General features: G+C 24.6%; 2 protein-coding genes, 1 long non-coding RNA gene and 1 pseudogene across 3 annotated transcripts; 3 read left to right on the top strand and 1 right to left on the bottom strand.

The window, feature by feature from the left end:
- Nucleotides 1-1,503: 1,503 nt before the first annotated feature.
- On the top strand, nucleotides 1,504-15,379 carry LOC112693513 (DNA repair endonuclease XPF). The gene is made up of 20 exons (XM_025568624.1): nucleotides 1,504-1,705; nucleotides 6,522-6,664; nucleotides 6,727-6,849; nucleotides 7,634-7,756; nucleotides 8,240-8,311; nucleotides 8,387-8,566; nucleotides 8,646-8,826; nucleotides 9,809-9,961; nucleotides 10,025-10,138; nucleotides 10,205-10,353; nucleotides 11,072-11,226; nucleotides 11,295-11,431; nucleotides 11,535-11,765; nucleotides 12,068-12,214; nucleotides 12,277-12,414; nucleotides 12,481-12,720; nucleotides 12,803-12,976; nucleotides 13,599-13,748; nucleotides 13,915-14,010; nucleotides 14,791-15,379. Exons 1-20 carry the CDS (start codon nucleotides 1,667-1,669, stop codon nucleotides 15,061-15,063), a joined length of 3,018 nt encoding a protein of 1,005 aa, XP_025424409.1. The 5' UTR covers nucleotides 1,504-1,666; the 3' UTR covers nucleotides 15,064-15,379.
- LOC112693512 (deubiquitinase OTUD6B) lies at nucleotides 3,606-4,352 on the top strand. Its single transcript, XM_025568623.1, is given in 2 exon segments — nucleotides 3,606-3,734; nucleotides 3,737-4,352. Coding segments are annotated over 2 exon segments (588 nt in total). The 5' UTR covers nucleotides 3,606-3,697; the 3' UTR covers nucleotides 4,288-4,352.
- A 1,904-nt stretch (nucleotides 15,380-17,283) lies between the features above and the next one.
- LOC112693522 lies at nucleotides 17,284-18,904 on the bottom strand (annotated as a pseudogene).
- Nucleotides 18,905-21,764: 2,860 nt separating this feature from the next.
- On the top strand, nucleotides 21,765-22,681 carry LOC112693575. The gene is made up of 2 exons (XR_003149491.1): nucleotides 21,765-22,035; nucleotides 22,508-22,681. It is a non-coding gene; the product is annotated as an uncharacterized LOC112693575 (long non-coding RNA).
- Nucleotides 22,682-27,030: the final 4,349 nt, after the last annotated feature.

Below are 27,030 nucleotides of genomic sequence, written 5' to 3'. Positions count from 1 at the left end.
ATGATTCTTCACAGCTAATTTCCATTTCATCAAACGAAAGAACACAGAATCTGTCTTCTTTCTCCAACTGTTGAACTTTATAGCAAAAAGGTTCTAACATTGATTCAAACAATCCAAATTCTAATGTAAGAATCTGTAGTTGACGAGTTATGGTGCTATAACAGGATAATGGAAAATTAATTTCTCTTAAAAATGAAAACCATGAACGCCAACAGCAAAACGAATTTTTAATGCTTTCATAATTGTTTCGTTGTCCCATTTCTATACTCATAGAGCCTTACTATAACCAGCTGTTTTGTACTTATTTAAAAACAAGATATTTTTAATATCAGAGGGGGCACTGCCCCTCCTAATTTATTCTAGGAAGCAATTGCCCCCCTTTCCCCCTCCCCAGTTTACACCTATGATTCTAAGTTACCGTATTTTTGTTAGGCTTTAGCTCTCAATTGATTAAAATTAGTTTCTAGTCGGAACGAAATATTTTATTTTAGTGCGTGCGAAGCACTAATTGTTTCCCGGAAACGTTCGATGCCAGCACGTAACTATATTTATAATTTGGTATGTCTATGAAATCTTTATTAATAAATAAGTTATTGTACTTGACAAATTGCCCTGAGCAATACCAACCAGTGACGATTTTTTTTTTTGTAAAATTTAAAATTCAAACTCCTATTAAAAAAAATGTTTTACATGAATTTGCAATATTTTTTAATCTATTTAATATATTTATCTATATATATAATATATAATCTATTTATATAAACATGCATTGGAAAAAAAATTATTTCTATCAAATGAATATGATTATATGGATGTGTATCAACATAAATTTGGGGGGCCTATAATTATAACTGCACTGGTTCATGAAAAACCTGTGGGTACTACTGACTGTAATTGTATCTATACATAAATACCAGCTGTTTCTGGATATTATTTTTGATGTTATATTCATATAGGTTGAAAAATATTATCGATAAAAAGACAATAAACATGAACATTATTGAAAAATTTCTGATTAATACTTTACTCAGAATTTAAATTAAAATGTCGTGCCTACAAATTAAAAGAAACGAAAAAATATGCATTACAGAAAATGGCATCAACACACATTTGATGTTTTTGAAATGTATAACAAATCCAAAAATATTAAAGATATACCGTTATGAAAAATTATAAAAATATTTTTTTAGTTTAGTTTTATAAACGTATTAAAAAAAATTAATAATTTATCTATAAGTATAATGAAATATTAAAATTTAATAATTTTAGAGTTTTTAATTTCTTTTTCTGTCACGACAGCATTGACTGCTTTGCATTTTATTCAGTTTTGCGTTCTAATTTATTTAAACATTTATATTTAATTTGAATATTAATACCGCCATTTGTAATATTTTTCCAACATCTTTGATAATTGAAATGCTTTAAAAATTGAATTGTTTACTACTAGTTGGTTATCATTGTTATCATACATCTTGAGTATTTACTGTCTACCATCTATAAAAATAATTGTATCTCATTATTTGTCATTTTAATTGGGTGTTATAACTTTTAAGCTTCCGTCATTTACCAATTACCAATTTATTTATATTTAATTTTTTACTATTGTATATTATTTCTTAGAAAATGGCATTATAATATTATGTTTGTCATCAGTCAAAGTTGAATTATGTCAAAATTGTCATTGTTTAATTACGCATTTATTTATGTAAGTATAAAAATATTTTGAAAATTAAAAGATTCTTGTACTTTATTTTTAGTTCTTACTGTATACAGAACTTAATTAGGGCTGGGTCATCATAACACAACTACCCCAAAGTTTTAATAATAAAAAAATCTTGCACAAAATGTTATTCAGACTGTCCATAGGTTACATAGAAACTAATATATTTATTTAAAACGTTTTTCTTATTATTTTCCATTGTGTATAAATATAATTGTTAAATAATATAAATTAAGTAATATTACTTATGGTTGAAAATAAAAATCGTACATCATAATAATAATTGATCAGATTAAAAAAAGGTATAATTTTTTATTATAAATAATTATATGTAGAGTATACTTAATTTAATACTCTTAACCTTTTGTATGCTTAATTTATAAATTTTTTCAAATTCTAATTTTCAAAAAATGTATATTTACCACCTTTAAGCTTGTTTTTTAATACATAATTATTTTATACCTTCTAAGGTGTATACTATAACAATGTCTAATTTTGATTTCAAAAGGAAACACCAATTTTTTTATGCTTTAATTATTCCATTAACTTCTCTGTAATTTATTATGTATATGATCAAAATTTGGTCCAGTATCTAATTTTTTAATTATTTAAATTTAAAATTGTTTGTATAAAGTATATAATTATTTGAATATTGATATTATTGGTATAGGAAATGAGATTATGCAAAAAACGTTCTTATGATTGATATTTATTAATTTTATTTTATCTCTTATTTTTTTAAACTTACTGTCCCAAGTTATGAATTATATTCTATTTGAAGCTATAATGTTAAAATAAATTATATTTCTATATTTTGATTAGTTTTTTAGACGTAATATGTAGATTGTAGGTATAAATGTTTATACAAATAGTTTTATATCAGTAGTATTTTCATTTTTTTTTCTTTTATAAATATCTTATTTTTAATTAATATAAATTATACAATTTAAAGTGACAATATTTTTTAATATAAAAAATTCAAATAATATTCTAAACTGTTCATAAATATAGTTATTTGAAGGTAATAGTTAATATTGTTTACTAAGTCGACAAAACAATTATAATAAATTATTATTCATATATATATAATATAATATAATATTATTATTTGTTGAAATAACTTGTATTTTACGGTAGTAGAATATTACACTTAACAAAAGTAAAATTTTAATTACTTATCATTGGCATATGATGATTGAAAAATAAGGATGAATTTTTATTTTAATTCTGATAAAATTTCAATGTTTTGTTTTCTAAATGGTAAAATTAGGCTGGGAAATTTATTATTTATGAATTATACCACACTGAACAAATGTAAATTTACCATGCTATTTGCCTTTGAGATGTAAAATATAATAATAATGATTATTATTATTAATATTAAAATACATATATCTTTGTTATTCAGCCAAAAATTACTTCAAATTTCCAACAAGGTATTCTTTAGGATAAAAAATAAATAATTTTAATATGGCTAAAATTTTATTTATATCCTAATTAGTATTATAATAATATTTTTGATATAATGTATTAGTTTTATTTATAAAAATAAAATCGGCTAGAACCAAAGCCCAGCCCTATTTTTACATTCAAATTAGATTGTTTTAATTTGGAGTGATTAAAATGTATTATGCTTCTTCAATGAGAAACTAATTTTAAAATTAATAATTATCTAGTGTTCAATACTATACTATAAAAGTAATATACTATATATCTAGTGCTAAATGGAATCTGTAAACGTCGAAACTAAAGATGAAATTTTGCAAAGGCATAGAAATGAGAAAAAAGATATGCAATGTAAGATTCAATCAATGAAGAAATCGGTAGCAAAAGGTGATCGAAAGAAGAAGAAGGAAGTTGCTGAGCAAACTGCTGAAATTGAAGAAAAATTAAAGTTGAAACATTTGGATGAACTTAAAAATAATTTTACAGTTGAAGAACCTTCTCTTATAAAAAATCTGCAAGAAGTTAAAATTAATGATGCTACTCCTAAAATTAGTAGAGCTGAAAAACGACGTTCAAAAAAAATCACTCAAATGAAAGAAAGGCAAGCATTAATAGAAGAACATGATATTAAAAACATTGGTGGTATACGACATGTTGAAACTCAAACTTTAGTAAAAAAACTTAAAAATCTTGGGTTGGTTATTTTTGATATTCCTTCAGACGGTAATTGTTTATATAGTGCTATTGCACATCAACTTAAAGAAACGTGTGGAAAGATTATTACAGTACCCGAAATCCGTCTTAAGACTTCTGATTTTCTCAAATGTAACAAAGATGACTTTATTCCTTATTTAAGTCATCCAGACACTGGTGAAATGTTAACTGATGATCAATTTGAAGAATATTGTTATCAAGTGGCCAATTCAGTTCAATGGGGTGGTGAAATTGAACTCCGAGCTTTATCACATATATTTGAAATGCCAATCAAAGTAATTCAAGCTGAAGGATCTGATATCACTATTGGAATAGAGTATACTAATTGTAAAAAACCATTAATATTAGTGTTTCATCGACATATGTATGGTTTAGGGGAACATTATAATTCTGTTTGCTCGATTTAGTGTATTCATGTTTTCAACTGAATGTAACTAATATTGGTGAAATATACAATACATTTGAAAAAAAATTGCATTTTTTAATCAAAAATGATTTGTATCGGAATATTACCATGGATTTACCCAAAATAGATTTTAATCTCTATAATAAATATGATAAAAACAAAAATAGCTAATTTATGAATGTAGATATGAATGCCTCTATTGGCGATAAACAACATATTAATGTTTTGGTCGGCGGAGAGTGGATGTGTAACATTCGACTGTAAAAATAACATTATTATTATAATAATAGCATTATTGTTATAAATAATGCATAACGTACCCTTTACAGATTATCATTTTCTATCGCCAATAGTCTAATTATTTCTAAATAATCATCAATTTTTAATTTTCAAAAATAACTTTTGTAAAATTTTACAAATATTTGGTTTTCGAACTATCGTGGCCAGTAAGTCTGGTTCGACAAATATTTTCAAGTTCGGTTTTCGAACAGTAAAAGATGTTTGATAGTTCGGTTCGATTTTTTTTCATGCCTAGTTCAAATTTCGAACCGAACCGAACATCAAGGGTTCTGTTCGGTTCGAGATTCGTACAGTTTGATCCATCACTAATATACAATTATTAATCATTTATTATACAGTTATAATTTTTTGTTTTATTAATAATTATTAGGGTTATGATTTTGATGACTTATGCATTTTTTTTTCATTTGATTCTATATAATGCTATCCTAGCTAAAAATTTGTTTCATGCTCCCTTGATGCAGAAAATTCTAATTTTATTTTGCATTTTTTTGCATATTTAGGCATTTTTAGCTATAAAATTTTTTTTGTTTTTTTAATGTCATTTTTCAACATTTTTAAGTCATTTTTTTTATCTTATGACGCGGACCCGTGCGGCAGCCGTTATCGAAACGGCAGTCGCCGACCGTGTCCTTATCTTTCTCATCAACCGCCACTCCGCGGCACGCAACGCCGCAGCGACCCCCGTCCACCCATCTATCACCGGACAGGGGACGCGAGCGGTCGCTACGACGTCCGACAGGTACCACGATATAACCGGGCTGTTTTTCCGATATCGTGTACCGAGACACAACTCACGTTCTCGACTCACATAATTACCTTTTTCTTTTATTGTGACATTTTTTTTACGGTGGACGTTATTGTGATTATTATTATTATTTTTTTTTCTTCTCTTCAACTTAAACTGTGTGTCCACATAAATATACATTTTGTGTCACCATAAGCCGAAGTTGTTTTTTTTTAATATTCAATTTTTGCCCACCGCACCGCGACCGTGCACACACACGCACCTGTGTGCCGCGACACTTATAGTTCATGTTTTGTATTTTTTATACAATGTTAGTCATTTTTCTCAAATTTTAGATTTTAGAGCAATTGGTAATAATTTTATATAATATTTAAAATGTAAATGTATAATATTGTTTATTAATATTAAAATGTATGTTTCATATTTTAAACTACTACACACCCATTATCACACCCATATCTTTAATAAAAATTATTATAAATATATTTTTTTAATTTAATTAGTTTTTTAGATAATTTTTAAGGTAATTTTTTTTGAAGTTTTTAGAACATTTTTGTACTTTTTTTAGGGCATTATTGTGTGTTTTTTAGGTCATCAACATCTTAACTCTAATCTTTATCTATTAAAAATTAATAATAATAGATCGAAACAACTAAATCACTAGTTTTTTCTTGCAGTTATAAATATAAATATTTTTAGGAAATTATTGAAAATAGTTTACTATTTTAAAAATACAAATATTACATTGTAACTATTACATTTACTGAATAATTATTGAATTATTATAAACTTAATATTTTCTTAGATATTTTCTAATATTTGTTTACTTTTAAAATATATTCCTAGAAAATTAATTAAATCATTTTTAATCATAATTATCTAGTTAAAGCTTATAATATACTTAAATAGAAAAATTTGAAGTATAATTCACACATTTAATTGAATAATTATATTATGTTCTTATGATAATTATCTGTATATGATTTGGTTGTATTAAAATTATTTAAATTAATGTATTGAAAAAAATTGTTATTAGGTACAATATAACTTTTTGTAAATTAAAAAATTCCATTAATTTGGTTTGTAATTAAAAATAAAACTTTTATTTCTACTTGCCCTTAAATTGGTTCTGTGTATATTTTACAGTTCTTATTCTAGTTAGGAAACAAAAAAACTTTATTTTTCAGCTTTTAGAGTTCATATTAGTATCTTCTACAAGTTCTTTTCAAAACATTCTTCTTCATTCAATAAGTGATACTGTTACAAAAAATAATTTCACCTATTATACACTACATAATAGAGGATATATTTCTATTGTGTTAGTTTCAGAGTAAGTAATCATTTAACTTTTTGTATTTATATTTTAAAATATATTTAATTATTTTAATTTAGAGAAGGAGACGCTGATTTATATATATCACAACCGCATATATCACATCTTCCTACTTTTGATCCAGAATCATATTGCCTTCAGTCTACTACCTGTGGTGTTGATATTGTGTATATATCTAAATGGTAATTTTACAAATTATTGATTTATTATTAATGAATAGTCAGTTTTATTTTTATTATTATTAATTTAACAGTTTTATTTTTAAATATTTTTTAGTTAGGGAATTTTTAATAATTAAATAAATAAACTAATACTATTATCAAAAGTAATTTTATTATTACAATAACTTAATAATTTGAAGTTAAAGAAGCACTGGTATGTTTATAGAGTTAATAAGGTTAATATTTATCTCTTAATGAAATGTGCCTTTTATTCCATCTACTTGACTTTATTATAGAAACTAAATTATATTATATTTTTATTTGTTGTTGATATAATTTAATTAAATTATAGTTAAGATATAACTGTTTAATGATTTGAGTATTTTATTGGATAATTAATTAATTTATGACATTTAATAATTGTGCCTCTTTACTGACAGTCATATTGTATCATGAAAGTAATGCCAATTTTAACGGTTCATTATTTTATAATATAACATTTTTATTCATTTAGTGTAAAATTAAGTAGTATGATAGTATAGTATAAAGATATTAGCATAAATAGGCAATGTAAAAAATATAATAACTATTGAAAATAGTACAAATAAAGTCTATAAGAGTATTATATCTCTTCATCTTTGCAGTCTGACAATTTCTGTGCTTCCCTAACCCTAATTTGGACCTATATTTTATAATGGACAATAATCATTATTTAGCAATTGGAAAATAATATTGTTTCCATTGTTTTTAATTTTTCAACAATTATTAACGAACATTCTTTATTATTTTATTAAATATATTACAGGTTTAAACGACCCATTTATCTTGGAATTTATGGCTATCCATCTAATGATTTTTCTAGATATAAATTAGATATAATTCAAAATTCAAATCCTGGCGAAGAATTTAATTTAAATTTATTTGAGTGTGAAGAAGAAAATGAAACTCAAACTCTAAATATTGAGGAAAATGATGTAAGGACACATTTTATTTAGTTAATTATAATAATACAAATACAATTATAATTTTTTTTTTCCATGTTCTTGCCCAATGAAAAATAAACTATAATTGTTTTATAATTTTTTATATTATACATATATTGTAATTTTTTAATCAATAAAAAAATAAAAATAATAATTAAAACATGATTATTATTTCTATATATATATATATATATATATATATATATATTATTTAAAATTTTCATTAAAATAATTATTTGTTCTGATATTAAACACTATTGTGTTTTATTGTCATAATTTTTTATAATATTGTTTTAGGAAATTCATGAAAGATCTGAAACTAGAATAGAATTTTTTTTTTTTGGCATACCCTTTCAATTAATTTGGAATTTTATTAGTATCACCATTGAAGTATTATTTTTATGATTCATTTTTTTTTTGCAAATATTCATAATGTTGCCATATGAAAATCAAATGTTTTTGGATATTTTACATGAGGATGCTTTAGTAATATGTGCTAAGTAAATATTCTTATAATATTTGATAATATAATAAAAAATATATAAAATTTCTGACCAAAAAATGTATGTGTACAGGGGTCTTGGATTAGAAACTGTATTGTTGAATATCATTAAAGTATATTGTGACCCTGGTAACTTAGTACTAGTTATTGGTTCATCTTCTCATGATGAAGATTTTTGGATCACTCAATTAAAGAAAGATGGTGTTAAACCATTACCTAAAGTACTATCTGCTGACACTTCAATAGCTGAAAGGTAATTAAACTGCATTAAAAAGTAATTTAATTGTATTTAAAATATGTGTGTACATTTCATTTTTATACACATTTTATAGAGAAAAAATTTATCTTCAAGGCGGAGTATTATTTGTTTCATCAAGAATATTAGTTGTAGATCTTTTAAAACATAGAATTCCTATACCACAAATTACTGGTATTTTGGTTTGCCGATGTTATAATATTTTAGAATCTTGCCAAGAAGCATTTGCTTTAAGATTATATCGCATGGAAAATAAAGTAATTTTAATATGTCTATGCATAATACCTTGATGTATAAAATTTTATTAAAAATTTAATAAAAATAGGTGTCAAAAAATCCAATTTTATTTTTAAGATATAAATTGTAAAAATTAAGAAATTAAATTTATATTTATTATATTAAAATAAAAATGTTTGATAATAATATCTTTTTAGCTATTTTAAGAATTATAATTCATTTAACGAAGGAGAAATTTATTTTGAGTTCATATTTAAATTTGTTACTTCTATTTTGGCATTAAAAATATATTTTCTAATTTTCTTGTGCTATAATTATAATTCTGAATTTTATGAATTAAAAATATTAATTATATTTATATATATTTTTATTTTATTTTTTCAAATAATTATAAATTTTGTCTTTAAGAATTTTAAAACTCCCAACGTACTAAAAATTGTAATAAAATTATTTTATTAATTTAAAAAAATATTTGTTTTTTGATAACTATATTATTTAAATTTATAAAATGTCCTATTTAAACAAATAATATTTAATAAAATAATAAAAAAATTAAATAAATATATACTTTATATATAGAAATAAATAAATAAAAACTTAGCCTGGAGTGTTATTATATATATATTTATATGTTATTTATGTGTTAATGAAATTGCAACTGAATATAAAAAAAAAATAGACGAAGAAATACATTAAAATAAATTCTATGTAAAATGATTTTTCTAAATTTAAATAGATTTCTCAATCTATTCTTTTATTTTTTTATATTCAGTTGGCTATTTTATTTATTTTTTTCTTAATATTCTGTCGCAATTTTATTAACCTTGTATATATCTGATGAAGAATTCTTAATTTGAAACCGGTTGTACTTTACAAATATAATAAAACTACATCTTAAGCTTTTATATAGTTATTTATTTCTGTATGTAAATTATTAGTTTTTATCTATATACTATATTATTATTATACTTAAGTATCAAACTATGATGAGATATTTTTTAGACCGGATTTATCAAAGCGTTTTCCACATCATCACAATCATTTACTTATGGATTCACAAAAATTGAAAGAATTATGAAAACTTTGTTCGTTCCTAAATTACATCTCTGGCCTAGATTTCATCTTGCTGTAAAGTCTAGCTTAGACAAAATAAGTGTAATATCATATAATTAAGTTTTAAGTGAATAGTATTACTATTTATTGAATTTTTGATTTCAGCCTGAGGTTATAGAGTTACATGTAGAATTAACACCAGCTATGATGGAAATTCAAACATCTTTACTTGACCTTATAAATTATTCAATTAAAGAATTAAAGAGACTCAATCCTTCTGTATGTGTTTAACAATTTTAGAATCATTATTTCAAAGTTTTCTTATGATTATTAGTTTGTTTATAGCTTGATACTGAAGAAGTAACTGTTGAAAACAGTTTATCAAAATGTTTTCACAAACTTTTACAAACACAATTAAATCCAATTTGGCATCGATTAAGTAGCACTACAAAACAATTAGTGTCTGACCTAAAACTTCTGCGAAATTTAATGATGTTAGTATAACTTATTTATTTACTTCTATAAAATATAAATATGTGTAAATTAACATTGTAATTTTTATATAGTTTTTATTTTCTGTGGAAATTGATTCATCAATATTTTAACAAAATTTATTTGAAGAATATATGTTATCAATTTGGTTTAATTCTTTAATTTATCAAATTTGGGATTTCATATGTAATTCAGTTCTAATTAAAATATATTTATTTTTAATTTATAACTATATATTTTTTCTATAACTTATAATATCTTAGGTCTTATTTTCTGGCGCAAATCCAGGAGAGAGATATTCGTGAGCGTCATGTAATCCCCCATCCCCCCAAAAAAAAAAAAAAAATATATCAAAATTAGGTTCATTGTGTTTATTTATAAATTAAAATATGCAATAAAACAAAGGAGATTAAAATTTATCATTTAATTTTAAAAATTAACATTAATTAATAAAGTTCTAATTTTAATTAATAATTTGCTTTAACTATTTTTTAATTGTATATTATATTTTTGTCCATTAGATAATTTAAACCCTTCCCCCAATTATAATTCTAGATACATGCCTGATTTTTTGTTAATTATATACATTTAAAAAATATCTTAAAATAATTATAAAAATATAACATAACAAACACAAATTAATCTCAAATATTATTAAATAACATAATTATTACTGTATCAAAAATATACATACACTCTATATATTTATATTTTTTCTAGATCTTTGACATCTTTAGATTGTGTCCGATTTCAATCTATGCTAGCAAATTATTCTTCTGTAGATTATGCACATCGTAGTTCAGGTTGGTTATTACTTGATGCTGCAGAAACATTATTTGTAACAGCAAGACGTCGTTTGTTCAATTCTAATAAAGGTATTTCACTGTTTTCTAATGCTTATAGAAATACTTCAATTAATATAAATATTTATAATTTAACTTAGAAATTTGTCCTGAACCTAATCCTAAATGGGAAGGATTAACAGAAATTTTAAAAGAAATTGGACAGAATTCAAAAAATAATGATGAAATTGTATTAGTTCTTGTACACTCTGCAAAAACTTGTTGTCAATTAAAAAATGTAATTACATTTTTACATATTTTGAAAACATATATACATAGATACATACATACTTATGTATTTATAAGTTATGTATAATAATATTGCTTTGTGGTTTATGTAGCTTCTTGTCAAAGGAGCAGATACTTTACTCTTAAATTTGTATAAAACACATATTAAACATAAACCAATAATACCAACACAGAAGAATGCAACTGATGAAAAAGAAATGGAAATATTCGATGATATAAACGATGAAGAATTAATTGAAGAAGATTTTAACAATTGTTTTACTTTAACTCAAAATAAAAATGAAGATGGATTGACATTTACTGAACGTGTTAATGAGTCTCAGGTATTTTTTTCTATTTATATACAATAAATATTTATTTGCAGTATGTTTTCAACAATTACAATTGTTAGGTAATTTTTGTATAAGTAAGAATATGTAAAAATGTAAACTATTGTATTTTTTTATTTATCAAATCATATTGAGTTTTATAGCAATATCTAAGAAAATTTTTCTAATTATTAAAATTCTATTATCAAGTATTTACCGTAAATATCATGTAATAAAGTTTAATGATTTTACTTAAATAATACATTTTAATGCAACATTATATGAACTATAATAATTATTATAACAATTTGTTTTAGAATGAAACATTAAAAGAACCTATAATTGTATTACAACAGTATAAAAAGGACGGAGATTTTCTATCTCTTCCTCGTACTTTGAGAGAGTTGCAACCTAAGTATATTGTAATGTATGATGCAAATATGACAGCAGTTAGACAAATTGAAGTATTGTTTATTTTTTTGAAAAATGTCAAATACTTAATAAAAATATTTTATTTATTTCATAGGTATTTCAAAATTCAGAAGCCAAATTAAAGATGACCATTTATTTTTTAATATTTGCTGGATCGACTGAAGAACAAGCTTATTTAACTACTCTTAGAAGAGAAAAATTACTTTTTGATTTTTTAATTAAAGAAAAAGCTGTAAATATTTTTATTTTTAAATAATTATTAAACATTATTTTATTATTGAATTTGATACAATCATAGGTTATGGTTGTACCAAAAGGTCAAGATGGTAAAGATGAGGATTGCCCTGAGCTAACTCGTGATTTGGGTGTGCACCCATCAGAAATGTTAGATGATAATGATGATAAAATATATAATCCTGGTAAAAAATCTGCCAACAAAGAAATTCCTAAAGTTATTGTTGATATGCGAGAATTTAGATCAGATTTACCTGTATTACTTCATCGTCGAGGCATTGATATAGAACCTGTCACCTTACAAGTATTATATTTTATTACATTTACCATTTTTCAATATGTATGTTATTTTAATTTCTTGTATATTATTATATTTTTTTTTTTAGGTTGGAGATTACATTTTGACACCAGAAATGTGTGTTGAGCGAAAAAGTATTGATGATTTGATCGGTTCTTTAAAATCTGGTAGATTGTATCATCAAGCATTAATGATGTGTCGTCATTATGTAAAACCAATATTACTTATCGAGTTTGATCAAAATAAACCATTTGATTTACAGGTAATTAAATTGTCTTGCTTAATTCATCATCATCATCATCATCTAAAGGCCTCACCTTGTCTTGATAGCCATAAGTCTCTGTCATTTGCCATGTTTTTCAATTTTGAATATGTTGTGAATATCTTGCTTAATTATGCTCTAAAATTTATAATTATTCAGTGTCATAACGGTATATTTTATAAAAAAATTAATTGTCTTTGCAATGAATGATTTACCATAAGTGGTGGTATTTTACTATGATACATATTTCCTTGCAACTAACTAATTGGTTTCGTTGCATTTATTTTTAATATGAATACTTTATTTTTTTTATTTTACTATACAAAACAAATTATTTACTTAACAAAAAATAAATATAAGATTTATAATCGTACATAATCATTATACAATCTAAAATGAGATTGTTGAATTTTCTTGTGAAAAAATATCACAGAATATGTTAATAGTAGGGGTTACTAAACACAAAAGCACCATACACAGCATACAAATAAATAAATATAAGGATATTAAGTTAAATATGTTCTGTTCACAAATATGAATTATAAATTAAAAACTCATGTATATGTATGAATGAAAAAAAAATCTCTAATTATTAAGTGTTTATATAAATAATATATTTCAGGGAAGATTCTATCTTAGCAAAGATATGACAACTAGTCATCGGAATGACATAACTTCAAAATTACAATTGTTAACATTACATTTTCCAAAGCTTCGATTGGTGTGGTCTCCTAGCCCTTTTGCAACAGCAGAACTATTTCAAGAACTTAAGGTATTTATAACTTGAAAATAAAAACGATCTTGTTTAAAATTAATTTTATAATTTAAAATATAGGACATCTTCTAATTTAAATTTCTTTGTCTAATATCTTAAATTATAAATTTTTCATATGATATCTTTTATAATCTTTACATTATATATATTTGTGTTGAAATAGGAAGGGAAAAATCAACCAATATCAACAGAAGCTGCTGCAATTGGTTTAGAACCAGGTCAAAATTTTGATGAGGAGCAATACAATGCTATTATAAAGGTTTTTAATAATCATAATTCATATTAATCATCTAATGGGTTATCAATTAAGAGGATGTTACATTCTCATGTGTTGTCTCCGTTTGACATACGTAAAATATACCAAATTTGCGTTCAGTGATTCAAATGTAGTGATTATAGCTTTAATATAAGAGTAAACTGACCTATAATCAAATTTTAAGAAAAGAATATTTGTGTTTTGTTGGTCAGTTTTTTCTGATATTTTAATTTTTTTAGTCAGTTAACTAACCTAACCTTGGTGAGATAGAAATACTAGGCTTATATCTAATGCTATATCTTTGATACTGTTGAGGGAAGACTTGTACTTAATACAAAAATTTAAAACATTGCTTTGTTAAATGATCAATAATTTTTATTGAAAGTAGCTGGCAGAGCTGATAAGTTTTTTCCAAACTGAAAGTCTAAGTGGAAAGTTTATAACTGTAAATATGAATCAATAAGAATATCTTAATGATTATTTTTCTTATATGTGGTTTTTATTATTTCATAAAAATACCATAATAATATCATATGTTTATACTTCGGAAGCTTACAGTTGTTATTAATAATATTTTGGCGACATGTATCATGGTAATATATGACACACTGGTTGAAAACCATGGTTATAGCCTATAGTAACAGTGTATTATGATTGTGATTGTGAAAATTCAGGATGAAAACATAAATAAAAAACCTAACTATAAAATTGTATATTTTGTAATATTTATAAATAATTATTTTATTGTAATCTGTTTAACATAATTTCTTTTTATTGTTTTAGGATTTCATGAGTAAATTACCTGGTGTTACTACTAAAAATATATTGAACTTATTGAATAAAGGACAATCACTGACGCATATGTTAACTATGTCATTGCAAGAATTAAAAAACATTTCTGGAAACTCAACAGATGCAGAAACTTTGTATAATACACTACATAACAAATTAAAACCAACCATTGAACAATCTAATATTAAGCCTCAATCTGGAAAAGAATTTCGTGCAACAATGGGTAGAAAAAGATTTAAACATACTAATACAAAGCCTAAATGATAATTTTGTATAAATATCTTATAAAACATTGTTTTTTGTTAGGTATGTTTTTTTTTTTTTTTAAATTAATTTGTATAAAAACTAATTTATTGCGTTTTCTTATATTAATGTCATGTGTGTGTTATTTCATAAAAATATGTATTATTTCACATAATATTGTGTTTTATTTTGATGTATAATTTTTTTTTTAAATCAAATAACATATATGAGATTTAGAATAAAATTGTTTTCCACCTTTTCTTTTATTTTGTACCTATGTATAACTTTAGTAACCATCAGAAACTAATAGTGTCATGTAATGTAATGTTTACAACATCAACTTCAACCAATTTAAATAATTTAAATTGTATTTAAAAATGTAATAAGTTTATATTTGAAATTTACTAATAAAAAAAATGTGAGTACTATGTAATGTAATTACAATATTTTGAATTAAATTTAATGTATATGAAAAGTGTAGTTTGTTGTAGTGCAGATATAATATTCTAAATATATAAAAATATAAAATATAAAAATTGGATATACTCGTATTATTATTTATTTGTTTCTTTAATAATGCTTATGAGCAGAAAACTGACCTTAAATTAATAATTGCCGAAAGTATAATATTACAGGAAAAAATTTCTTTAGATCCATACAGCATATAGGAGGTTGGAAAATGTTTCAAGACTAAACTAAAATTTGATTCAAATAGCAATTTTCTTAGTCAATATGTCTCTATTGCACGGCGCTTTGCATAGGCAATTTAGGTGCATCCGTGTGCACAAATTATTATGGTTGCTTGGTAATGGATTATTGACGTTAATTGGTCAATCGTCGTATAAGTGTAAATTATGAACGAATGGACAATGACCATTGGTTTCCAAGCTGCGACCGGTACGTAACGACTGAACATTGCGTGTGTACTGGTTTCCAATAATATGACTGCGGCAGGCATTTATTTTCAGTTTAGTGTAGCTCGATGTTTCGTTGTGCACACTCGTATTTTTTTTATAATTTGTCGTTCACAGATTACTAAAAATGGAACAAGTGATTGCTATTAACAATAAAATAATCATACATTTATTAGAAGAGGAGGGAGAAGGAGAAATAGTGTATATATCAAATATGTATAGGAAGCCAATAGGAAATTTGTATAAAACGAGAGAAAAACAAGGCTTCTTTAATGTATAATATCTATAATGTATATGTATAATATCTATAATAATAAATAGGCACTTAAGAGAAAATAAAAATAAATTTCGCGAATTTTTTCGGAAAAACTATGATAATTTTTATTTTATATTGGCATTAATAAAAAATGATATAAAATTACTGGCAACAAACAGAATAAGAAATCCAATTTTGCCAGATGAGAAATTAGCTATTTCTATAAGGTAAATTTATATTTTTCTATTAATCAATAATAATAATAATTATTATAATTATAATGCATAAATCGGTGGTGTTTAAATAAAATGTCTAAAAGATCAAAGTTTATATACATTATGCATATCACATACATATCTAAACATAATAAGTATATTAAATAGTTAAAAAAAATTAATAATTATTTCTGTTGTGTGTTTTTTTTTTATTATTATTAGCTTTTTGTTAATACAATTATAGCCCGAAAATTATTAGGTGGTAAAAATTACATTAAATTGAGAAAGAATACAAAAAAATACAATATTACATAGATTAGATTTTAAAGCCAGTCTCCAGTATAAAGGCTATTAATAAGTTAATGACAATTTCAGAGTTAGAATTGAGAATAGAATATAGGTTAGGGATCATTAAAGATACACTTTCGATGTTAAAAAAAAATGTCTAATGCCAATTTTTCTATCCGATGTATCAACTATTGACTTAAATTAAAAAGCATTTGAATTTTGGACCAAATAGAATTTTCCAAACTGTGTTCTTGCAATAGATGGAAAATACGTTCGAATTAAATGTCCAGAAAAAAACGGATCGCTTTTTTTTAACTACTATGATTATTTCTCGATTGTAATTTTAATAATGATCGTCAACAACGATAAATATATTGCCATTGATGCTGATTAATTTGGTAAAAAAGGCGACAGTGGTATATTTTTAAAATCTGCTATAGGTCAAAAGATACTGAATGGATCATTTTGTTTTATAATTTTAATCACCTGGATCTGATAAAGTATTACCACACGTAATAATATGAGATGAAGCTTTTAGACGACGCCCAAATATTATGAAACCATATACTCAACAATCTATAAGATACCATAAATCAAAGGCTGACGTTTCGTCAACATTGGTAATTTTATTTAAAAAGGTTTAATTTTGTTTTTGTACATTTTGAATAATAACAGCTCTTCCAGATTGGTTTTTGAAGACTTTTTAGTTATACTTGGATTTAAAATGTTTGTTTGGTTTTTGAGATTCATTAACATTTGGATCTTCAGTGGATCTCTCAGTAATATTATCTTCTTCAAATACTTTGCTAATTTTTTCACTTATAAAATCACTTTAAGAATCATTTACAATAACATTTGTTGTTGTACTGAAATATTTAAATTTAAATATCTTAATAATTTAATTTATAAGTCTTATTTATTCATTAATAAATTAATTTTAGTATGATACGTTAATTTTTATCATTTTATTTAACAGTATAATATGAGTATAAGGTTAAAAAGAAATTATTTTTAATTTTTATTAAGTAACGTTCTAATATAAAACTTAGACATAAGTATATTAAGACACAAGAAACTCCAAACAACATAGAATAAATAAATATTAATATTCCTAGATACAGTTAACAATTTAAAGTATTTTTTTGGTATAAGTACTTAATTTTTTTCGTATTCTACGTTATTTAAAAAAATGTTAAATTGTGTAGTGAGCTCAATAATCAGTATAGTTAATTTATGAATTTCAATATACTTAAGATAAGAAATTATACATGTAGTATAATTTATGATGATGTGATATAAATATAAATAACTAGAAATCCAGATCAAAGGTGAAAAACAACAAGTTGTTTTTATCTATTTGCATAATAAAGCAAACTTGAACCTAAAAGGAAGTGATACAAGAAAATAGGTTAAAATAGGTGCATCATGTAACTTACGTCATGATTAGAACCAGTATAAATACAGGTAGAGCATTTGGCATCAATTAGAGAAGGTTAAGTGAAGAGTTAGGAAGTAGTTACTTGCGTTCACATTATCACACACACGTTTCACCCATGCTTATCCATTGTCTCTAGGGAAACGTTATTCAGAAACGCACAGTACTGCTTAAAGACATAGTTTTAAATAGTTGTTTTTATTTATTTAAAATATTTACAAGTTTAAATTGTGTTTTACATGTTAATAAAAATACTCTATTTTCATTTAATATTTTACCAGTGTTTATTTTATTAAATTAAAATTTTACCTTCTCCACACGTCTTGAATTCGTTTTGAATGTGCTACGTCGTTTAAATAATTAATTATGAGTGCGTAGTGTCCTGTACAGCGATCATTACAATGATTAATCCAAGTCCATTTTTTCTTTGATAATGCTGACGATTCGGTCCTAAGTTTTTTTAATGTTTCATATACGTATCGTGTATATTACGCCATCGTTTTTTGCAATCTTCAACTATTACACACATGTGTATTGTTAGTCGAAATTGTTTTTTATTATTTATATTATATTGTTTATTCTTATAATATGTTATACTTACTACAATGCCCAACAACGTAAGATATATTTTTCCAAATTCCAATCTTAAAATTTATGTCTGTATGCTTTTCATGTACGATATACAACACTTCTTCTTGCTAACTTCTTCAATTAACATCTCATCATGAGTTGTAATGAATTGAATTTTGGACATTTTTAGATTCGAAATCGTAATAATAATATTATTAGTAATAATTTATTACACAATCGCAATGCGTCGCATACAATACACTGCTCCCAGAGTACTGCTATCGTCGAACGCAACGGCTATTGTTTACATGCCACACCGATCGCACATTGAGAACCATGAAAATTCATTTATTTATAGATCAGTCATTAACGCAGTTGCAGCTTGGAAACCGTACCTTTATACTTCTGCCGTACGTTAACTCTTAATGGCAGCTGAATAGCGTTTACACCAAATTTGCGAAAACGGATCTAAGAACTCGTTAAACGCGCACTTCTGTGCCATGTGCAGTAACTTGAGTTCAAATCTTATGGATGCTGCATTATGAACCTATCCCTCTACCATTACTTATAGCCAATATTTAGATTATACCATTATTATAATCATAACACCATTAAACGAGGTGTGACTATTAATAACGAAACTTTCATTTTAAAAATTTTTTATTTACAATTTTTAATTACATAACATTTTTCCCCTTCTACATATTTTCTGACGAGTTTGATACATTACTCCATTTGCATTTTTCATTGATTAAAAATGTGTTGAAAATCTTTTACTTGTAGTGCCTTTAATACCTCTATCAATTTTGGTTTTAAAGTTCCAACAGATTCAAAATATGTCCATCTTAATGCGTTTTCTGGAAAGAGCCAAAAGTTGCATGGAACGAGATCTAGCATGTAACACTGGAATTTGATTTTTGATCAGATATTGATGTACAAATAAAGCATTACAAGCCTGCGCGTTGTCTTAATGCATGATCCACTAATCCACTAATTATTCTAATTGCTTTTTTCTTACTCTAAGTGTTATCAAGTTATCTGTTTTTGTTTCCGATTTATATGATATTTATGTCTGGTGAGGTCTTTAACAGGTTAATTAACATGATATCCCATACTGGATCTTCCACTGGTAATCCTGACAGCAAAGGGGTTTTTTTTTATGTTGACTTAAGAAAAAAAAATTGAAAAAAAGTTATCTGATCTCTTTTATAGTTTTTAGGTATATTTTCAAATACCTTTTAAGGTATTTCAAATATTATTTTATATTTTATGGATGAGATCCAAAATAGGACACTATAATTATAATAAATAGTTTAAAATTCATAGAATTTGAGATCTAAATCGATCCATCAAATTATCATTAAATCTTTATACTATTTATTTATACTCTTTATACTATTCATTATGTATAGAAAAACAGAGTTTTTGCTGTACAAATATATAAATGTATTATTTAAATAATGATGGTGGAAGTTCGTCCTTAGTTTCTTCGGTCCTCGAACACGATAATAGTAATAGGTAAAGTTGCCAGATTTAATCTAACCATTATATTGAATTACTCTTTTTTTATTTTGATGTGAAAATTAAATAAGCATATAGTTTTGTAATTTAAATATTTATTGGCTAATACAAAAATATATTATTATTGTATACAACCATACCGATTAGATTACTATAATATAATAATATAATGTACAATATTATTCTATGTTTTATTATTAAATAAGATAATATTAAATGTTATTTTCTCTCAGCTTCTATTAACCGGGATAAACTGAATGATCGGCCAGGACACCGGGACGATTGGCAAGCTTAGTAGTAATATACTGAGTTTTAAAGAAATGATAAGTAATTTTTTTATCAAATCGGTTCTGAGCAAAGGTTCAGTATAAAAATCGATCATTTATAAATATATTTGACCATTTTTAGTCTAATTATCAGTAGGTTTTTTTTTTATCGACCTATTTTACATTTTAATGTTTGACGAAGAAAAAATTTTTGTTTTTTATCAAATATTTATCTGTATTCAAAGTTTCATTATGATTAGATGAACCAAATTTTTTTAATAAATATTTAATGTTAAAAATTGATGTAAAAACAGTAAAATCCGTAAAAATCGTTGATATAATAATTTACTTAAACGCTTATGAAATAAATTTGAGACTAACGATTTTTATCATTTTTTTAGTATCGGTAAATAAGTACTCGTAAATGATTAAGGTGATATTATATTTCTACTTAATGTCCAAAAAAAAAAATTTTATTTCATAAAGACTTTCAAAAAATTAAGTATTTTTAAAGTTCAAAATTAAAACAAAAGCGCTTTTTGAAAATTTTATCAATTACGAAAAGTAAATATCTTTGTTATAAGGTAAAAGTTTCAAGTTCCTAGCCACATTACTTTTGGAATTATGACTAAATAACTAAAATCTGAAAATTAAAAGTCTTATTTACAGTGAATTTTTCCGTTTCAGGATAGTTTTTTCCTCACGCCTGGAAAAACTATTAAGATTTAAAAAAATGACCTATCTAAAGTACCACCGTATGCCAATTTAAAATCTAAAAAGTTCCTAGAAAAAACTTCTGAACCAGTATGTCTATCCGAAAAAGTGTTAAAAAAATATAATACAAACATCATTTAAAACCATAATAGCCTTCGCTTTACTCTGAATCTAAAAGTGATTAAGTGATGAAACATTTGTGTTTGCATACGGGTAATTCGTGCAATAAATATATAAAATCAAAGTGAACTATTTAAACTTAGATTTATTCAAATATTTACCAAATATTTTAGTAACTATTGAATTGTACGTGTTGCGGGTGTCTATACCCATTAAGGAACATGAAAAAGATAGAAGGGCTTCAGCACCCCCAGATTTTCCTTTGAAATTGCGCCCCTGATTCAATCAGGCTCTGAGTCTGATGAATAATTATTAACGGAATACAATTCACGATTTGCAAGGAGGGTAGAAATTATAGATAATGTATGTATTATCTATGATATTGCGGGACAAGGTTCTTATCAGATAACTGAGCACGCGGTCGATCATCAGTCAGCACATGTCAGTGCTCAGTTTTAATTCATGGATTAACATTTAAACGTACTCGTATGTCAAAAATCGTGGTCTACACTTAACAGTGTTAAATCTCCAATGTTCGTTTTACATTATATATTTTCTATGATTTGAACTCAATATTTTTAAGCACTCTACTTACTTGTGAGGTGTGGTATTTATTGACGTTCATACCAGTGAATTTGAAATTTCTACTTCGCGTTTTAAAATTCAAACAAATTGCGCTACGTGGACTCATTCTGTAAGTATATTTTCGTCTATAGATGGTTGATTGACTGCTATTAGTTTTTGCATAATTTGATTAGCCCCTAATATTAATATTTGTATTAAAAAAAAATATATATATTTATACTGTCTACTTATTTCAGTTTTAAATTATATAAAATTTTTTTTACAATCTGATACTCGATTATAATGTATCTGTTATCAGTTTTTAAGGTGGTAAATTGTATTTGATGTTAGTAATTTTTTGTTACATTTAATTTAAAGACCCAAATTTAATTTAATTTCATACTTTTATTCAACGTAAATATTTATAATTGTAATTTCTATCTTAAATATTATGATCTTGACTGCTTTAGTGTTGAAAGCATGTATTAATAAAATAATCACACTAAGTTCTGTGGTCTTATATTTAAAATATTATATTTTTTAAGTTAACATACTTATAATAAATATAAAACACTAATGTTTGCATATTTTGTTCGTTTTAGGTTTGATGGTTGTGATAAAATCTTTATTTAATCACGACAATGATGAAGTATGGCTAAGTGTTCTAAAAGTTCTCAAGATATAAATCATTTTATTTAGTATCCTAGTGAATTATTAAGTATTGATGAAGAATAACATTACTAAGGTCATATTTTAAAATGGATAATATACTTCAAGTTTAAGTGTATTTTTTTTAGAAAGAGTAGTTGAAAAAAAATTGTATTTATTAAAATTACCAGATAAATATGACAAACAATAGTTAACATTTTTTTTTTTATTTAAAAAAAATTATTATTATAGCTATTTAATTTATTTTTTATTTATAAGTTTAAAATAAAAAAAAAAAAAGTTATAATTTACTACAATAATTATCCAATATAGGTGAATTATTCTTATATCTTTGAAGTTAATGTACTATTGGTTTTGAAAAATAATTCTGAGTGAAGGAAAATAATTGGATTAGAACCTATGTTTATAAATAGTTTACAACTAATTTTACATTACTATATTAATATACCTAAATACCAATTAATTTCATAATAAGGTTGGTTAAACTGAATTTTATGAAAAAAGAAAATAATTGTTTCGTATAAGTATAATCTTTAAAATATTTACCAAAATCAGATCTTAAAAATAATGTGTTAAATATAAAATAATGTTATAGAATCATAGAATTATAAATTTATACTTGGGTATTTCCAATTAATTATTTATGCACATCTTCATTTGGAAGGAAGGAGTGTTTTCCCTTACTTATGATAATATATATCTAAATATTATATAACACATTATCATATTTGTTATTTTTTATTATATTATTTATTAATGTTATATATTCTATAGGGCTGCAGCGTCTTTAGCCCTCTATACATAAATTTAGAAAAGTTATTACTTAAATAATTAGGTTATTAATTTAAGTATACTTGTATATTGATGCAATAGTCATACAATTGTAATGCCATTACTTTAAGCTGAATCCAAGCAAATATTAAAAAGATAAAGCATTTTATTTTGGAATATATATATTATTATATATTTATTGTTAGACTGTGTATTATAATTTTTATCAAAAAGCTTATTACATCCAACTTTAAATTCTTATTAATAATTTAATAAGGTAGATTCAATAAAAAAATTCAGCTAAAAATTACTTAACTATTAATAAAAATAATTACTAAAATAATCACTAAATAAATAATGATTTAATTTAGTATTTGTCACTACCTATGAGGTGAGGTGATTGATTACTTACAGATTGATTAAATATATGTTTATGATTTGGTTGCACCTTATTAGAATCACTAATGATTAGAAACAAAGTAATAATGAATATCTAATGATTTCATTCAGTATTCGTCACTACCTATGAGGTGATTCCTTACAGCAGCGATTTTCAAACTTTTTTAGCCATGGAGCAGTAAATTTCCTCGTAAAGCTCCAAGAAATATTTAGTATTGAGTTTTATTTGGCTGTGTTCTACGAAGCATTTAACTCATGATATGTAATTATAGAGGAGGAAACCCAAAATTTGATAGTGTACATTTAATATTATATTTATATACAATATTTCTGGCTGGGAAGTAACTAGAATGGGAATGCATATTTAAAATTAATAATTTATATTTTTCTATTGGGATTTTAATATTGTTTTATATGTATTGGTGTATTATATTTGAGTTTATGGATTCTTGTAAAAATATATACCCTCGATATTTTAAATACTGATCAATAATTATTACATTTTTACATTTTCTATGGTTAAACGAACGAAGCACTTTACGAAAAATTGCAGAGCCCTAAGGCTTCTTTGAAGCACAGTTTGGGAATTGCTGCCTTACAGACTGATAGAATATATTTTGTTGTTTTGGTTGCACTTATTAGAATCACTTATGATTAGAAACAAAGTAATAATGAATATTTATTGATTTAATTCAGTATTCGTCACTACCTATGAGGTGATTCCTTACAGATAGATAAAATACATTTTGGTGGCTTAGTTGCACTTTATAAGAATCACTTATGATTAGAAATAAAGTAATAATGAATATTTATTGATTTAATTTAGTATTCGTCACTACCTATGAGGTGATTTTGTTTAATATAAAGGTATAAAGAGAATCATGCTCACCAATTTCATGACTACTCTTTGGTCTTCAAGTTCTACTTATTACCAGCTTTATTGGCCATTGTATATATCAGTCATATTTTTTTTTTTCTTTGAACTTCAAAATTCCTTAAACCTATTTGTTAGTTTCCTTCTTCTAGCTTTATTTATTTGCACACTATCTAGATTCCTCTCTTTATCACTTGCTTAAATCGTGCTGCTAATCCTAAACCTATCTTTTCTTTATGTTTTTGGTTCTCATAACTTAATATTAAGCTCTCTGTACTTAATTATTTAAAATTTTCTTTACTATTTTATTTATATTATATCTTTAATATTTGCTTCTAATTTGATCGATAAACAACAATTATTTTAATATTTTCAATTAATGTTAAGTTTTATAAAGTTTTATTTACAATAATTGTATGGATTTGTTGTAAAATAAAATATACTTTTACAATATTGTGATGAAATATATTTTTTTTACAAAAAAAAATTAAAAATTGTATTTTAATTTTTATTGGTTGAATATTTAATATGTTAGATGCCGTTAGAACAATTGATATTTTGTACAATTTGATAATTACGAATTTCTAATTTTTTGTATAATTTTAATTAATTATTCGTCCTATTATGGCAATTCTATTCTGATTTACTGGCTGAAAGTAAAACAACCCTCAGCCCTTATCAACCAATCCTCACTGGTCCTTAATCTTAATTATATAATTTTCCTTTAATATTTGGGTCAAGTGCAGCAAAACTAGACTACTGTAATCATAATCAATGCAATTTTCATGTTTTAAGATAAAAATATTTGGTGTAACCAAGAATTGAAAAAAAATAATAATCATTTAAATTTAAATTGTTAATATTATATATTTTTTTAATTTTTCATCTAATACCACCATTCTTATTTAGCATTAATAATAAATATGATGTAACAATTATCTATTACTATAGTATGTCTATGCAGACAACCATATCATAGGCCCACATTCAGTTTAAAACTTGGGAGTATTAAAATGATCCACCCCAAGGTGATCCGTAGGGAGCAAAGCTTCCCTACAACCCCCTACAATAGTGGTTCACAACCTTTTCCATCTTATGCTCCTTGGTAAATTTTAAAAACTCTCATTTCCCCCCCCCCCCACTCCACCCCTATTAAATTACAGTTATGGTAATTTTTTAGTTGTTTGTGCGAATCAAACTTTATACCGATCAATATTAGATTAAATGCAAAAAGGTCTATCTGCTATTATTATAAAATATAATTGTTATTGATGCAGAATAATCTGAAAATATATAGCGATTTCAATTTTACACATTGTAAATGTAAAATAACAATCATTTTTGTAGTTTTATCAATTCTATATTCTGCACTGAGCCAACTCTAAATCCCCCCCCCACCTGTTGGGAGCCATTGCCCTACAGTTAATTACCATAAAATGTTTTAGTTTTACCTTTTAATTATAAATGTAGCAATTTTCAATATTATAACTAAATATTAGGCACTGCCCCAGTAGAATGTGCTTATAAGCTGTCTTTGCCTTATACTTTATATTTAATGAGAATATGAAAAAATGAGTTATTACTATGCCTACTGGTCAATTCACATAAAATTATATCATGTCTATGTTATGTACCATACATAGATGATTAAAAAAATGTCAAGAAACTATCTTAGAGAAGAAGACTTTGGTAAACATAATAATTTAATAGGTATGACCCATAGATATATATATATTAAATATATATTTAATATATATATCTGTGGTATGACCTCAGTAAATTTACTCAAGAAATAAGGATATAATAAGTTAGTGATAAATATAGATGAAAGAAAAAAGGAGAAGGTATAATAAATCCTACAAGGATTGTAAGAACTTAATAAAAGAAGAAAAATGAAGGTTTTACTAGATGATTTAGTACTGATTATTATTGGATGGGATTCTATGGTTAAATTGTCTTTTAAAAAATGTCATATTTAATGACAAAATGTCCATTTAAATGTCTAATATTTATTTATCCCCGGACTAATACCTACTTGTATAATGGGTTCTATACTGTTTTAAATATATGCTGAATTAAAAATTGTGATCTAAATAATGAATAATTTCGGTTAAAAAAAATTTGACCTATTCAATGCCGATGCTACTTCGACACAACGTATTTTAGGTATGTAGATTGATAACAATTTGTCGACCACTAAGTCTTGGTAATACATATTCCTTATCTTTACGAGTTAAATATTTAACGTTACACAACACGTCATTTAGTGAAAATCCAATTTTACTTGGAATTGTTAGCATCTAATATTAATTTAATTGTTTTAGGGCTTGGGCACCGTGTTCCACAGATTGGTCACATTGTGCCCAACCCATCGTACGGTCGCGACTTACTGCGAACGACGAATTGAGAGTT

Source organism: Sipha flava, unplaced genomic scaffold (genome assembly GCF_003268045.1).
Source record: "Sipha flava isolate LNK unplaced genomic scaffold, YSA_version1 88_pilon_pilon, whole genome shotgun sequence".
In the NCBI taxonomy this organism is placed as follows: domain Eukaryota; kingdom Metazoa; phylum Arthropoda; class Insecta; order Hemiptera; family Aphididae; genus Sipha; species Sipha flava.
Note: the sequence above shows the minus strand (reverse complement) of the source record. Positions and strands in the feature narration are given on the sequence as shown.

Bases quoted from the DNA above. Each gene is read 5' to 3' on its own strand.
- LOC112693513 (XM_025568624.1), top strand. From the start codon at position 1,667: ATGTCAAAATTGTCATTGTTTAATTACGCATTTATTTAT. The intron at 8,567-8,645 runs GTAATTAAACTG...CACATTTTATAG, and splicing joins GACACTTCAATAGCTGAAAG to AGAAAAAATTTATCTTCAAG. The intron at 12,415-12,480 runs GTAAATATTTTT...ATACAATCATAG, and splicing joins TTTTAATTAAAGAAAAAGCT to GTTATGGTTGTACCAAAAGG.